The 17,961-nt window shown below is 35.9% G+C and overlaps 1 protein-coding gene across 4 annotated transcripts in view; it reads right to left on the bottom strand.

Moving 5' to 3' along the window:
* Positions 1-17,961, bottom strand: part of WDR72 (WD repeat domain 72) — a 103,078-nt gene that overhangs the window by 63,466 nt on the left and 21,651 nt on the right. For all 4 annotated transcript variants that reach the window (XM_032123224.1, XM_032123223.1, XM_032123222.1 and 1 more), the window contains exons 10-14: positions 16,769-16,910; positions 16,223-16,468; positions 15,465-15,685; positions 13,967-14,162; positions 2,976-3,178 (exon numbers count right to left, since the gene is read on the bottom strand). In XM_032123224.1, coding sequence (XP_031979115.1) covers positions 2,976-3,178; positions 13,967-14,162; positions 15,465-15,685; positions 16,223-16,468; positions 16,769-16,910 — 1,008 coding nt within the window. The remainder of the gene's footprint in view (positions 1-2,975; positions 3,179-13,966; positions 14,163-15,464; positions 15,686-16,222; positions 16,469-16,768; positions 16,911-17,961) is intronic.

Genomic DNA, 17,961 nt, shown 5'->3' with positions numbered 1-17,961 from the left:
TTATTTTGAAAATGTTCTTTCATCTTAAATATAATATGAATGGTAAAAAAAAAAGTAATAATAGTAAGAATAAATGCTTAATCTTACTTGTAATCTTCATGTGGATCACTCATACAAAAGGACCACTCACAATACCTACAGGACAGAATACCTACCCACTCATTTTTCCTGTCACATAAATCTTCTGAAATTGAGTTCATTAATATATGCTAAAATTGATGATGGTGGGGTTTTTTGATAGAAAAGTTATTAACAATTCAGTATGTTGTTAAATTTCTAATACACAATTTGCCAAAGAAGGAAATTGGTAATGAAATATCATTCTATATTAAAACCCTCTGATAATCCGAAAGTTTTGTGATAGTTTCATGTGCATAGTAATTATATACTTTAATTAATAGGGTATGGAATGCTGAAGTCTGACACCCACAATCCTCTCACTAACTACATGGGATCTCAGCTTCCAGAATATCTCAAGATGCTAAAACACAGTGATGCAAAAGAGTCAAGTGTGCACTTTTTGAAAAACCTAAAGAACAGTTTCCTGCACAAAACTTAAGAAAAACAGCAGACTTAAAAACAAGCCCTCATTTCAGCAATAACAGAACAGTGCTAAAAAAGCTGCAGTTCCACACTCCTTTTGTGTAGCCAGCCCTGGGCTTCTGCAATAGCATTAAGGGGACCTCCATTGCTGTGTTTTCCCCAGGTTCACCTACACTATATACATTTAGCCTCCAGCATCTCCCACACCAATCCACAGAATCCTCTCTAAAGCAGATGCAATTGGGAAGAAACTCTGAATGCACCGGATGACATATGTTTGATGAATGAAAAGTGCTTTCTCAAGTACAGAACTTAATTTATTATGAATTTAGACAAACCTAACAGGTTTGTAATGACAAAGAACGTGAAACTAAAAAAAAAATTTCAACAGAAGAAGTCTTAAGAGACATCAACAGTATGCTTAGTAAGTTTGCATTTGAACAAGATAATTCATGAACAATATTTAAACAAGAAAATAGAATATTATTTTGAGAAATCAGAGCAGGCAAGATGCGCATCAGATCGAAGAAAGGCACTACAAATCATCACAATTCCACCATTTCCTGTTGTGATATTTCTCCAAATTTAAGATCATGATAATTCCCAAAGCATGTTAAATTCTGCACTTGAAAGTTTACAAAAAACTCTCTTCCCATATGTCATAACCAGCACATTTTCCTTCCTCCCACCTTGTTAAACCCATGGAATTTTCAATTTAATAGACATACCTAAAACTACTCACCAAACTACTATCAAAACTTTTTTCTTTTGCTCCTATTTAAAAAGGCAAGAAGAAACTATTCCATTTAACAAACTAACAGGGAGATCAGATTCTGTGTCAATGGCCAACTAGTGCACCATCTGCCCCACAACATGCTCAGCAGGATTACGCTCTAATAAGACTTTTCAGAAAATGGGATCAAAAATAACTTTAGAACTCAGACTAAGGTTAGTAAAAGGTCAAAGAAAAATTTTAAGAGTTAAACGAAAATCATTATAAACTCAGTGTTATATGTAAATTTGCAGATTCAATGAAGAAAATACCATAAAATTCAAGAGTGAGGACTTGGATCACGCTATATTTTATCAGACAGTTTTGAAATACCTGGTACTTCATTTCCTATAATTAATAAAGCCAGAAAAAAGGCCAGAGACCATTCTGAAGGCTGTTTCCACATTTTAGTTGAGGGAAGCATTTTTCATTCTCAATACTTGTGGTAAAATACCTTCTACGTACATTGAGGGTTGAGGAACAGCAGACATGACTTCCTCTGTTTATTGCAGAGAACAGAATTCCCAAACCCCATTAATTAAAAACTGGTAAGCAAGAACAAACAACATGAGAGCCCTTCTCTTAAGATACACTCTGATGAAGAGTTTAGTGAATATATTACCTCCTGATGAACAAACATGGTGTAAGAAAACAGGTTTGCACCATTTTTTTTTTCCTACATGAAAAAGGCAATACCCATCTCATTGAATTTGAGATCATATTAAATTAGACAGTTTTAATAATCAGTTTTACAAATAGAAAATACAGACTTTTTAAATACCTGCAAATACCTGATAAAAGTACAGATATCTCTAGGCCACATGAAAAGAGAGAGACTATTACATTTTCAACCTTACTTCTCATGATTTGGTGCCTCTGTACTCATTTTCTCAGTTTTAATGGCACATTAACTCTACTTTAAGCATCTTATTTCCTTCTATTACTTATCAGAAACAAAAAGAAAGTGCACATCATCTCCATCAGTCACAATTATTTGGTTTAATGATCTCTGTAGAAAAATATTTCTAGATAAAGCTAAATACAAATCTCTCCCTAGCCAAATCTTTCCTGAAGATGGTCATACCTATTTGCAGCCCAGTACCTCCCAGGAGCATTACCATCTTCTTTTTAACCAATAAGGTACCAAATTTAATCACACTAGTAAAAACAAGGCACTTGCAGTCTATTCTGAGATGATGCTAACAGAAAACACATGCCCAAAACTACCACTGAATGACAAGAGGAATCTGTGGCCTCATTAGAAAAGCAGTGAAAGACCAATAGCATTGGATCATGGTGTGCTTGTTCTCAAGACATACACATTTGAATTGGTGTAAGGTGTATTCATTTGTTCTGAGGGTACTACTAACAGGTGCACTCATAAGCTAGAAGCACGAGGAAATAGGGTCTAACTACAGGTAATAAGTCTGAGAAAATCCTTTTGAGATTATCTACTGATGATCTTACATCAGGCCCTCCGCCTGCTTTCCCCATTCGTCCATGAAATGGGGTTGAAGGCATAAAAACTGAGCCAGCCAGAAGAAACCTTTATAAACTTAAAACCAAGCTACCATCCCACTTACACATCAGTAGGTGAAAGGGTAAAGAATTTGGATCACAACTCACTGCTCTTGAGTTACAGTCTACTCTTCACTCTTACCTTATCTGAAGATTTTTCTGTATGAGCAGGATAAGGGCCCATGCCATGCTTATACAAGCTGGACTGTTTGTATCCGGAATTCTTGTTTTGTTTTGACTCTTGAGATACAGGAAGTAGAGCATCTGCCCCTAGGAATTCTGAATCTTCGATGGCAGTAAGAATTGCTCGTGCTGTTTCACCGGTTTCATGTCGTTCCAACGTGCCTAGAGAAACACAACAGGAGTTATAACTTTTTCAAGGAGCTATACTATTACATCTTGTGCAGGTGTCATAGTATTAACATAGTACATTTCATGTGAGTAAATAAATCAGAAAATATTTACAGATGAGGCAAATAACTTTTTTTACATTATTTACATTTTTATATTTTTACAATTAAAAATATATTCTACACTACTGCTATCAAAAAAATTAAATTTAAAAAGCTTAATTGCTAAAGAAATCACTGCAACAAATAACTTTGTTTCAGACCACAAGAAACTCCAGATATTTTATACATGTGGAGTGAGATGCAGTTTTCAAAGGGAGCCAAGAATATTCACAAAAATATCACTTGCCCTAACTGTTCAAAATAGCAATTGGTTTCCTCCTTACAAAGCCCTCCCAGAGCATCTGTATTATTAACAGTGTAAACAACAACACATTTATGTAATATTTTAGTGCTGTCCTCTAGTGTTCTGGATTACAAATAGCAAGGGAAAGCTGAATTTGTTTCATTCCATTCCTAAAAATTGTCAGATGTAAAGGTAGCTTGCAAACACCTGATATAGATGTATCTTAGTCATTAGGGATATGAATGTTATGTTTCAGACTATTTCCTCGCTTGTGTGGCTCTCTGGAATCTAAATTCCCTGGCTGTTATACCCAGTTATATTATTTTAGTAAAAATTTTATTTAGTAATAATTTTAGTAATACTATTTAAATATAACTAACATTAAAGATATATAAACTGAGCTTAAATGTATTTGAAATGAGCTACTATTATATACTACACATTTCCTATAGGAATTAAAAGAAATTGCTGAAATAGCATGTTTCCTATAAATATCAGAGGTAAAACACATCTGAAGGATTTTTCAAGTATTAAATATCAGCTATAACATGAAATTTTTTCCCCCTAAGTCTGAATTCTTTCTACCCTCAAGTAATACAACATGAATTTTCCCTTTCACTGCTACAAGAAAAAAATGTGTAACATTGAAGTTCTATCAGTAACACCTGCTAAAAATATTGGACTGGGATTGAGGGATCTCATACAATAAGTGTTTGTGTGTATACGTGTGTATAAAATCTCTTTATCTGAAATTATTTCTCTGAAACTCATCCATTTCTGTTCACTGCAGTATCACCTCTACTACTCACATGACAAAGTCTTTGAATTCAGAGCAGAAGAAAATAGGGCAACTGATTCTTTTTCCCCTATAAAAATCAGTTGAACACCTCAGATTACTGTAATATTACACTGAAAGAAATAAGGCTAAGCCTCAAAATTGTTTTTAATGTGCCATTTTCTTAATTCTTCCCCAGGACTTGCAGCCAGTGCAAGGGACCATTACAGAACAGAATGGTTACTGAAAGGAAAATAAGTTGCCCAAAAGGTCTTCATAGTTAGACTGTCTACAAAGCTCCCAGCACTGACACATTTCAGTATTTCCAGAACACAAAAGCACTGTTTCACAGATGCCTACAAGGGATGATTATACAGTTCACACTGGACATGAGCAAACATTCTTAAAAATACTATAGCTTTTGCAAAGTGAAGAAGTTTGGAAATTATACAGACACTCAGCTAATGTTATTTTGGCCTCTTTTACAGATGTAAAGCAGCCTTTCAAGCTATAAATATGCCTTGTTTCCCCATAGAACTATCTAGATTATTCAGAGCAAAATATGAACAAAATTCACCAAAGAAATCATTGCTCTTCCTACTGTTAAATAGGGGGGACTAAGCTTTCTCTACCAACTTCTGTGGCAAGCCCACTACACAGTGAATATTTGTATGCACACATTCATACATCCAACCCTGTTTTCTGTAACACTTTTGTCAGTGCAACTCACTTCCAGATACCTCAAGTGCTTCAGAAAGACTACCATAACATCCTTGTGAAATTAACAGGTATCATGTTCCTTTTAAGGAGAAATTACAATAAATTTTTAATAAATCCAAGACTTTTGGGGGCACGGTACTAAATTTCAAAGACCTGATTACGCATAGTCTTTGGTATTAGACAGAACTTGCAAACAGACCTTGTTAGCTCCAGATGCATATGAGTGCCTCACCATCAGCCTCAGAGTCAGACCATTCTGTGGGATAATCTACTGGATTTATAATAGAATATAATTTAGTTAAGGCTACCATACTACAGACTTGGGTTACTTTTCATATATCAGAGCTATTCTCTGGCAACTTCAGAGCCAATTTTTCAACTTCTGGTTGAAGAAAAAAAAAAAATCTGAGTTGACACAAAAAGAAACATACCAGAAGTGGTAAAAAATACAGAAAATGTGACAGCAGAACTTAAGCTTGCAAAGAAACGGCCTGAATGGAATATACAGGTATTCTCAATGTACATGAAAATGAATTTATATTTTACATATTTAACACACACATCTTATTTTAAATAGATGACAGATATGCTTCTAGATATTATAGACTTACCAGATGCAATGTGAGAAACCACCAAACAGGTTGTTAGGTTACTGAACATTTCTGCTACTAGCGAACTCCAACTGTGTCAGGAGATGCCATTGCAAGCATACCATTTTTGGAGTAGTTTGGAGAAGAGAAAATTAACATCTTTTAAACTGAAAAAATCTCTTCTGGGTTCACACTACGCAAGAAACAGGACTTGGCTTCTCACACAGGGAAGTTACAATAGGTTTGGGGGTTTTTTAATTTTTATTTTTAAAGCACATTTATAGACAGGAACACGGAATAGCAAATACCCTGGACAATCAGTTTCGTTTCTTACTAACAGAACACTATGACACCATAAAATCAATTTCAAAACTTCAGTTCCATCTTTAAATCATTTCTATATCATTCATAACAGCTATCTCAAATCCCTTTTAATTAGCACCTTCCAGAAGATTTTCTTAAAAACTCCCCATCTTGTCATGCATATACTGCCCAATTTTGTTCCCTGTATGTGAACGTCTGTATGTACAGGTTTCTGTGTACAGCTGGAGCTGCAATAAAATGGCAAAATGTGCATAGGAAAATGTGTGATTATGAAAGTACTACGAAGTATTTATATTATATGCTTAACTTTACCCTTCTGAAGAGCCCAAATTACTCATTTACAGAGCAAATAGTTGAGGGAGACAAAATATAGGAAGAGAACTGTATTCTGTGATGCCTGAATACATCTTTCAGAGAAACAAACAGGGAGCATAAGGGGAAAGGATTTAGAAATCTGTATACATATGACAAAGACTTTCTGATCACCACAAACAGTCTATTAAAAATAATACTGGGGTGGGGTGGTTATTGTTCAGAAACTTATTTGTTGGGCATATGCTGTCTCTGATTTTAAAGGAAAATAAAGAGTAAGGAAAGACAAAGCTTGTACATGAGAGTACAGGGAAGAGGACAACAATAAAATCCACTCTCAAATCTGAAGTATTTTAAATACTAATAAGCCCAAAAGATTTTGATTGAGGAGCACAAAATAACGACAGATGAACAGGAAGACATAGGGGTGTCTACATGGCAGCAACACCACCGCTATGACCCCCTACTATACATACAAAACACAGGAAAAGAAAGTCTTTATCTCTCTAAAGCTGTGACCATGGCAACCAAGTCTCAGGAACAGACAAGAGTGGAGTATTTCACTCTCCTGGGCAGCTCTAGACCACGAGATGCGACTGGCTAGAGACTGTTACAACATCTTATTCTTCCTGTGGACCAAGTACTACAAATTGTGTCTCTTGGTGTTAGTGCTGCCCACACAGTTCTCTGGGTTCTGCTTGTACTGAATGCTGCATTTTTACTGGAGAGGTCACGCATATTCTCCTGTCTCAAGACGAGGCATTTGCTGCCATCACATGACCTGTCATATCATCAGGCTCCAGTGCTTTCTGTTTGCTGTCACAGCTGAAGTATCGAAAATCCTCAATATTGCAGTGCTGCTGTGACCTAGTAACTCAGATGACTCTTACAGCATAACAGTGCTCTGTGAATGAGGAGTTATTTCAGAATTGATTTTATTAAAAACCAGCATGTGGTCGACAACAAATCCTTTTCTTTACAAGTAGTCAAAACAGAAAACTTACCTTTCAGCATAAGTACCATCTGTAACATTAGTTGGTTTTTTTTCTGTTAAGATCTTCCTTTCCATAAATACCTATTTCATCTGAAAAAAACCCTCCCAACATGCTTTCTTCTATGCTGGTAGAGTGAGGCATACAGAAATTTTATATTCCTTGCTACAAAAATGCTTGAATTTTACAATTCTACAATTCTTGCTCCAAGACAGCTGTCAAGCACTTTGCTTGAAATATTTCTCCTTATTGCTAGTGCTACCACTCCAACATCAACTGACCCAAAACAGAGGGAACAAACATTGCCTCAAGAATATATATTCCAACTAATACCAAGACAAAAGTAAATGCCATCTAGCAAATAGAAATGGGGTAGATTACACAAAACCCAGCCTATTAAAATAATCTAATAATATTTTTAAAGGTATTTTACTTGTAGGAAGAGATTAAAAATGGAGATGCCCTGTGATGCATCTTTGCAGACCCTCCTTACTGATTTTTGCATTTGGAAGATTTCTGTCACGTCCAACTCTGTGTGCTATTGACATTCTTCAGAATACACTTTCAGAAGAGCCTTAGCGAACTACTGTCAACATCCTTCAGCTGAAGAAAGCAATGAAGAACAACACTAAGAATACTACTGAAATCTAATTTACAATGCTGTTTTACATATGTGGGTAAAAAGAACAATTCCCCAATGCAGCCAGTTCTTAACCTCAGGATTTCTGATGCAGGCATAAGACCCCAAAAGAAAGGACATGGAAACTCCCCTGTTCTCTCCCTGACTCCATCTAAACTATTCCAAACAGTAAAGGACAATAATCCTGTAACATGAACTGTTAAGACACAGTAAATGTGCTAAACTGGGCTGAATGGAAGAAAGTACCAGCTCTGAACTTGGAAGACAGGCACGTAGTTTCCATCTACTCCTTGGTCACAATCTGTAAGATGGAATGAGAATCTGCCCCTTAGTGTCTGGAATGAAACCCCTCCCTGGCATGCACTCTTCTGACTGCACTGGATCATAGCAATCAGTTTTCAGTTACACTTCATATATATATATTTATATTTATACATATAAAATATTATTTATTAATAAGAACGAAGATCAATTATCAACTGGAGGGAAGAGACACGTACAGCTAAATTCCATACATGTTCCAAGTATACATAAAGTACAAAAATGTACATGTGTATGCATACATATGAATCTAAAGATACACCTCACATACTGACAAGTCAGGCATCCTCAGTTTCTGCAAATTGGGGAAAAGATGACACTTTTTTTTTCTTTACTCTGAGACAGACTTTCCCAAGCTCCACTACCCTTTATTATTCTACATCAATAAGTATTTGCTGAATGATGACTCAAATTTAGAGAGCTATGAAATATTCGACTACAAGCTACAGACTGACCTGAGGCTTACACACATAAAATATAAGAAGCAATAAAAAAAGAGGCAAAACATTAGCTAAGTTTTAACTTAAGACTGACAAATTAAAACAAAAATACGCCCAAATCCAAGTGCTAAGTTCCACAAGGCATATATATCCATGTTTAAATCTTATTTGGAGATTTGCAGATCTTTAGGCTACGCAAAATTCATTAAGAAAGAAACAAGAATGTAGTACTGCTATGACTGTGACCCTACACCATGGCCTCCAGCAGATGAAACACAACCACAGGATTTATCAGTTAGGCCACATTCACCCACTCAGATCTAATTCTGACCAATGACCTAAAGAGAAAAAGAGAACAATAAAGAGACAGGGAAAATGAAAAAGATATCAAAAGAGACTGTAAATCACTAAATTTTACAAGGGCAAAAAGGTCACAAAATCATAATTATTGTTGGTTCTACAATTATCTAAGCATAAATCTTAGTAATGACCAAATTTACTTTGATAGAGCTCTAAGTTTCATTAAAACTATACAACTTATTTCCCCACAGCCACCCGATGAAATCTAAGCCTTAAGACTTCTAAACAGTTTAATCCCTGATTTCTGGGTGGGATGAGAAAAGTTTTAAGACATATTAAATAAAGGTTTACTCAGGAAAAAAAAAAGCCAACCAGACAACCCAAACCCCACCCCTCACAAAATCTTCAACTCATGTGATACTTTCTGTTTACCACAGATTTAGAAGGCTCATTGTTGGCACCAATTATAAAAATATTGGAGCATATATAACTACATAAAATTTTTCTCAAAACAGTGTTTGAAAATTTTCCAGCATGTTTGACCATCAATATGATCAAAGACTTGATCCATAACATCACTGTCAGCAGAGTAATTTCATTTCATCCATTGCAGGCATGCTTCTGAAACAGCAGAGGTTTCATGTAACATTTAAATTTATCAATGTGGCATTAACACAACAAGAAATACTTTCAGTGTATTTCTGAGCTCTTCTCTATTTTTCGTAAAGATTTTTTTAATGATCATACAGATGGATTTGACTAATGTTAGACACTGCATATTTTATGAGGGCTACCAACCTCATTAAAAGCCCGGTTTCTTTTAATGATACCTGTGTAGCTTTTAAATGCTTGAGGTAAAATTTTCTATGCTTGACAGCTATCTTAAAAGTGGCATGATTTTTTTCGTTCTCAGCAGAAGTGCCTCAAGCCATTTATCATTCTTGTTAAAGTCATGAAACAAGTGTTCCAGAAAAACTTCATGCCTTAAAGGATGGACTCAAAGCTGAACATTCGCCTTCTGTGAGCTGCACCTCCAATGCTGGTGCCTTGCTCCCACCACAGTGACAGCATTACTTGATGTAACATTGCTCTTCCTGCTTCCTCAGCTGAGGGAGGTCCATACAGACCCTTCCACACGGTGACAAACAGAGTCAGTCTCACTGCAGTGAATGGAAGTGACAGTCTTTCACTTACCTCTACTGAAAACCCCAAGATAAACACGTAAGTATCACCCTGATGCTACATTTGCAAAACCAGGTAGTAATAGCAAGAAAACCTCTGAATTGAGACAGCAGGTACTTCTATGTAAATCTCTGGTATACTCAATACATCAAAACATGGGGGTTTTAAAATTACATACCACCTAGGGTGTTCTAAGAATGAATCTATAGATAACATTGTCATTTTTAGGATTTCTGCTTTGCTTAGATGCAAAAGTTTGAAGAAAATAGCAGAACTATTGTTACTAATCACTCAGATATTGGGCTAATCAACACATCAAAATACAAGAAAAAGTATTCTATTGAGAAAAGGATTCAGGCAGAGCACAAACAGAGAAAGCAATACACAAAGTGTGGATCAAACAAAATACTATTTAGATGTTTATTTAGTAATTATCTATTATTTATTGATGATTTGGACCTTTCCTAGCAAGGGTTTTATGCATAGAGTTAGTTTTGGCTATTCAGGAGATCTGACTTCATAAAAATACTCTTTAGGCATGTTTCAATAGTTTTTTTTCATGGAGCTAGCAGCATGTAACAGAGTTCTTAAAATTTGCACTCCCTGGGGGAGTATGAAAAAAAAATACAATCTAGCCAGTGTAAAGCTAAATATGTAGTATGATAATGTAACAATAAATTGAAGTTTTATTAAGTGATATTATTTCTTTAAATTCAAACTAAACATATTGTAAAACAATAAAACAGAGCAAGACTCGCAAGGCAAAGAAAAGTAACAGGAAATTAGTAGATGATTCATTCTGCAAGTATTATGAACTTCAAGGAATAAATTCATTTTAAACTCGTACTAATTGAAAAACAATTTATTGCTGATAAATGAAGATTATTAACTCTGAGCAAGGAAGATTTCTATTTGAAGTCTACCCATTCATTCCTCACTCTTAATACATATTAGATATAAAGGTGGCTTAGTAGACATGTTGCCATATGCTGTTCACAGCAAGGAAAAGTTCTTTGATCCTTTTATTACTATATCTTATTATACTGGTACTTATTTTTCTAAAAAAGCAAAGATACCAGCTGGTTAGGAAAATGTAAAAGCAATACAGATAACAACTAATTTCCTTATTGAAGGGGATTTCAAGTGGTGGCTATTGGAAGAAATATTCTGCACTTTAATTAGACTAAAATTTGTTATTGATTTTCATATTTGTCTTCTAGCACACAAGTTTGGAGCATATCCTGCACACATACTATATTAATACTCCAAATGTATGATTAGATCAATATTCATTGTCATGGAAAGATATTCCACTGTAATGGAAAGTTGCCAGATACATATATTAAAATTTAGGTGAAATACATTACACTACACAGATATCATTTCATGGCTTCTGTACTGTTTCCTATATCACTACCCACATGCAGGTAACAATACCAACATCTAAACTTCAAGTTATTTTGCTTTGCTCTGTAAATCAAGGGAACACAAGGATGTAATTAAATTTATCTTATTCTAGCCATGTAAGAGAGCAGGCAATTACCTTTTTCCCTTTTTTCCCCCCCCACCTTTTTTAGTCTTGCCTTAGTCAGTGGGGAATAGATACAGACAAATTACACTTGCAGTCGCCTACACTCCTGGTATTTAACATGTCAGCATAAACTATGCTGAAAATCCCATTTATTTAGAATATATGCAGATTAGAGTACTCAGAAAGCTTCCCAGTGAGTATGTAAAATAAGGTTATCTTTAGAACCCTCACGAAAAGAGAGTACAACAAATTGTACATGAAGTAGCACAGACTTAGATTTTAACCTAGGACGCAAATTTTCTTCTGCCTCATAAAGTAATGATGAAAGCCTGTTGAAACAAACATTTTTAAGTCCTTTGGAATGCTTTCTGTACAAGTGTGTCAACCTCTGTCACAGGAAACTGGACAATGAACTGCTACGCATAATGAAATCTTCCATCTGCTTTAGGGGTCATCCTATTAATTACCTAATGGAAGAACAGTTTTTAAGTGGTACTAGGCCTCAACTTTAGAAAAGTCATCTGTCAAATTCAACAGAATTACTGCTGACTCTACAACTGTGTAAATATTGAAATATTCATAGAAATTTCTTAATCCACAGCCTGAAATTATAACCAGACTGGCGGTTTCCCAGTCATCCGTTAACTTTTGCACAGGAACACTGTTAAGATTCAGCATTTTAACTGCAACCAGTGATAGATGAGTCTGACACAATACTCCACTGACTTTAACTTAGAGGCAAAGCCTCAGTCATGAAGCTAACTGCACAGCCAGAAGAAATACAAACACTTTCTGGCTGTGGAAGCAATAAAAGCTATCTTATATCCCTTTCCATGATGGAATTCAAGCACAAGGCTACCACTTAAGATTTTATCCTATTTAACTGAGTCAGGGAACACAGTCAGAAGTAACTGTTTAGGCAGGTGGTACTATGTCCGGTTGCCCATTCATTTGCCAACAGATGAAATCCTAATGAAAGGTGCTGTGTTCCTGCAGAGCTGCCTCAGTGATGCTGTGTGCATCTCTGTCATACATCTGAACAATGCTTTGTCTGCCTGAGTGCCACTGAAGTTATCTACATAACTCTTGATCTAGGTCAGGCCAATTTCAAGGATCAACGCCGTGACCTCTTGTGTTCTCCTGCAATACAGATGTAATTCAACATTAAAGCAACTACAGTATATCCTACTAGGCTTTCTCAGGTGTTGACCCTAAATGCCACCTTTTAGTCAGCAATGCAAAACAGGAACCAAAAAAAAAAAGATTTGTTAATTGCTACTGTATAGCAAATAACAGCATCTTTTCTTGTGTACCAGCTATTCTTAAAGAGACAGTGATTGTGGCACTCATTCTTCTGTGATACTTGAAACAAAAGATACACACTTTTATCCATCTGCACCCTGTCTGAATATGTAACGTGCATGAGCAGTGGCACCAATTTTACTTCCTCATTAATCTTGAAATAGGCAACGTTTTTATGAGTAAAGGAGAGATAGTTCAAATATACTCTGATTTTTTCTGTTTTGTCTAAAACAAACAGTGTAGACTGCGTGTTGTAATAACCTGTAAATTGTGACCTCAGTGTTCAGTTAGTAAAACTGCGTTTTGATACAGTTTTAACACGCTGTGCATTTCAGAGGGGCTCTGGACTCAATGTACCTTTCTCCTCTCAGGACACACAGCTCAGAATTGCCTGGACACCCATATTGTAGTGTCTAGTACCATTAAAACTTCTAATAGTTCTGTCTGTCCAAGTTTAAATAACTACACTTATTACCCACATGAATCAGCATTACATTCTCAAATCCCCTGGGAACCTACAGTTTAACCTGAAAACACTCAGCTTTAGTTCTGCTGACTATACAGTTGTGAGCTTTACAATTATCTTCCACTATTAAGTGATTATCAACTAAATCAAAAGATCTCAGATCATGAACTTTTGGAAGAAAGCCTAACTTTGTTCTCCAACTTGGGACTGTTTAGACTGAAAACATCAGTCTTTTTAATAAGTTTGATTTTTATTTATAGCTCCCATGAATGAATATTCTACTCAGTTCACTGACATGTCAGCTAAACTTCTGATTGTCAGGATCTGACTTAAGCGATTCTATTTTACTAGTAGCATACCTTGAAACATAAGAAAATTTTCTTGCTTGCTTGTTTATAGGAACATTAGAACTCTCCAATTAATATAATCAATGTGTTAGTATTTCTACTAATGTTTTGGTCTTCCATAAATTATGCTCGTATAACACCATGTGACAGACAAACCTTCAGGAAAGTGAACAAAACAACCCTCCGTGTTATTACCTGTTTCAATTTCCCAAATATAAACTGAATTGTCTTCACATCCAACAATTAGCACATTCTCAAGCAGGTCAAATTTTATCTTCTTCACAGGAAACAGATGCTTTCTGGCATGTAAGAGACATGCTCTCTTCTGAAGGTGTAGAATTGCTACTGAGTGGTCACTGCACACACAGCACACTATACTCTGGTCTCTCAACTGGAAAACAGAAAACTCCAGTTTCAACACTGTAACCACATTCATAACCACATCATTTTAACAGGCCTAGTAAAAGTACTCCAGTGATTTCTTTCCCAGAACATACTGATTGCAGGAAATTGTGGGTTTTTTCAGCCAACATCTTGTTTTCAACAGGCTGGCTATACAGCTCATTCCCTGACAGGAAAACATACCATCATCTTTGGTTTTTCAGTATTTTAGACATAATTATTTAAATTCCATGTATTCACAATGTTCAGCATATCAAAGCAGTGATTATATACAGTAGCAGTTGTCCTAGAAGAGAAAGTAGTAAAAAAAACTACCTTAAACCAAACTGGTGCTCATGGGATATAAAATTATATCAGGTCTAAAAACAAAAGCCAAGGGCAAGGTATTTCTAACAAACAAAAACTGAGTAAGTTACAAATTGATTTCATACTGTATGGATCTGATACTGCAAAGCCTTCCCTTCCTGCAAGTAATTTTTGGTGACACACAGAGGAATTCCCCTACAAAAAAAAGTCATCTCTTTAAACCAGGATGAAACACTAGCCAGGCAGGCATTAAATCCTACTCAGTTTTTAGAACAAAGATGAAAAGGAGCCTTACAAACATTAAAAACTTTGTTACTGCAAACCATTTTCTTGAATACTTAATTTTGGCATGTCAGTGAACTGTGAGTCATTCATAGGTATCAAATGTGTCTTTGCAGGCTAAGAGGAAAAAATGGAAATCCCAGCTCCATGGAATACAACATTCAAAGTTACACAGAACACTCAGTACAGTAAATCTTCACCTAAATTTAAGTTCAAAATTCAATTAATTAGAACACAACTTTAAATTATTCTAAATATCATAAAATGCAAAAGCATACATGCAAAGGACCACAAAGATGTGTCAGCAACCAAAATGAAGTATATATATATTTTGGACCTATAGAAAAGATCAGATTAAAATGTGTTCAAGCTCCTAGCCTTACTGAGCACACTTTAAATTTCAGGAGGAGTAGTTAATCAGATTGACATATAAATTGATAATCACAATATTAAAAATGGTGAATAGAATGAGAGAATAAGAGCTTCAATTTAATATGCCACAAACTCAAGAACTCAACTCCCTGAAATTAAAAGCAACTTTCAAAGACAACAATTAAGTGAAGGTAAATTAAGCACAAAATGCTGTGGTCTAAAGTACTGCCAGACAGTGTTTCTTTTTAGTTTCTCTTGTATATATACACACACACAGATGGGTATATAGAGATAATTTTTTGGGGACATAATTTATTATGCTTTTACTTACTCTGTAGTGTTCTGGGGATTGCAAGAGCTCTGTCACTGGACCAGACTGCAGATTAAATTGGTGCAGGATTCCTCCAGTAAATATATCCCAGCAGATCACAAGAGAATCCTGGCCCCCTGATAACAGCCAGCTTGGATCAAATCTTACTGACTTGTCATGTGGATAAAGCAAACAAGTGACTCTGCTACTGTGACCATTCAGAACCTTGTAAGGTAGATTATCTGAAACAAGATGGTGCCTAAATTATTTTTGCTCTTTAAGAGTAGGAGTTCCATATTTTTCAGTACTTCCTAAAAGTCAGGATATTCAAAGGACTAAATATAACCAACCTTCACATGGGATCAAAGAATTTTGGACCTGTTCCTAAAACGGAGAACAAAGGTCTGCACTCTGAGCTTCATCTACTGAGATGTACCCTTTATGTTCCCTTCAGTGGAATGATCTTTTAGAGAGCAAACAAAAAAGAAAACTGCCAATATAGTGAGATGTCACATATCTCACTTCTAGCGGATATCCAATCCCACAGCCATCCCCAGATTCCTAATACTGGAAAGCACCTTGGTAGTGCTAAGATGTGATCCAATAGATCAGCTACAGAAGAAGAAAGATCATCATAATCTTCCATTTTTCTCATTTCATCCCTGACCACCAGCCCTATTCTTCAGAGAATTTTTACAGGGATCACTGGAAGGGATGCCAGAAGTATGAAGTCTTCTGTGCTTGACTGAGATGAATCTGAACAAATTGTTAAAACTTACCTTTAAGAAAAGATATGTTTTCTAAAAGTCTTGCTCTTGCAGTTTTTAAACCTAACGTTACAAAAATTTTCCCATTTTCACATCCACACACAAGTTTATCAAGAGCAGGTATGTACACAGAGGAACTGACAACTGCACTTCCAAATCCATCTTCAGATCCACGAAGTTGATCAATAATGCCCTCTGACATGGAATGATGTTCATCAAAATTATCCTGAAGAGTCCACACAGCTGTAATTGGGATCTCTAGAGGGTGGGGCAAGAGAGGATTTTTTTTGTTTATGCAAGACAAAATATAAAAAGTCAAACTAAATAAAACACACATTTTCATCTTTTGATCACTTCCCTTAACTTATCCTTTCTGCAGTCTAGGGTTGGAAAGCCAGCAGTTGCTACTCCTTCTTACTACAGGCAATCATCACACAGTGAATAAATGAGCATCACTTTTTAGCGTGAAAAGTTTTTTATGAGAATTCAGATTTTAATGAAAACTGACCCCAAGACATAATGAAAAAGATGGTAGCAAGTGTGCCAGAAGTGCCAAACCTTTTGGAGAACCATCAAACGTTGACACAGGAACATCAGGAATGTGCCACAAAGTGATCTGTCCTGAAGCTTCACCAGAAAAAAGAACTTTGTAGAAAGGCTCCTTTCTTTCATTCATGAAGCCCATGACAAAGGGAAGACTCTGTGAAAAAGAACAGTAAATCAATAATCTGAAAGAAAACTGACAAAACAATGTAATAATTAATTGTAAATGTGAAGGCTTTTTTTCACCAAAAGCCGTAAATATATAAAACAAACCACAGTTGGTTCCTCATTTGCCACTAAATCCTGCTCAGACCAAGTCCACTCTGCCTGGTACAAGCCTCTCAAAGATCACCTCTGCTTTGCAAGTATTCTTGGCTAAACCTACACCTCAAATGGAAAACTGAACCGGGAGTTCTCCTCAGGTTTACTGTTTCACCAGCATAAGCACCAAAGTCAGGCTGAAAAAACAATGCAGTGAAATGCTGATAATCTTTGCATCAAAACAAATTCAGCAAAGCTTCAGTCATCACAGCTTGCATGACTCCAATAATGAAAGGTAAGAATTATGCTTTTACACAGGTAGCAGTCTACAACACCACCATTCAGTCATGAGGTGGTGAAGCATCTCAAAAGAGCAATGAAGCTGCTGAAGGGTCGGGAGCACAGTTCTGATAAGGAGCAGTTGAGGGAGCTGGGGTTGTTTACCCTGGAAAAAAGGAGGCTCAGGAGAAGCCTTATCAGTCTCTACGACCACCTCATATTTTGGATACACTTATTTACAACACTGAAGTTTGAGAGTCCATTCCAAAATAATTAAATGTCCTGTAAAATGGTTCAGTCTACAGTCCCAAAATGTAGTTCAAAATGGATCATCACACAGGTAATTTGGTTGTCTCACAAATCTGCTATAAAAATTATTTAGGTAGTAAGGTAATTACTAAAGCAAAAATATTAAAAAAGAGCAGATCAGTATTTTTTAAAAAGCATGTATTTGGGGGGAAGCATGTATGAACTTTGTACCACCACTGTAACCCTATTATTTGCTAAGCCAGGTGTTTTGGCTGTTTCTTTTCCCTCACCTTTCCTGACCTTTTGGCATCCTTCAGCAGTTATCCCATCTGATTTTAGATCACAGCACTTGGGGAAAAGATGAATGGCTTATGCTATTTCCCTTCAACTGAAAATTAGATCTGTCAGGCTTCACAGGA

Source organism: Corvus moneduloides, chromosome 13, assembly GCF_009650955.1.
Source record: "Corvus moneduloides isolate bCorMon1 chromosome 13, bCorMon1.pri, whole genome shotgun sequence".
Lineage (NCBI taxonomy): Eukaryota > Metazoa > Chordata > Aves > Passeriformes > Corvidae > Corvus > Corvus moneduloides.
Note: the sequence above shows the minus strand (reverse complement) of the source record. Positions and strands in the feature narration are given on the sequence as shown.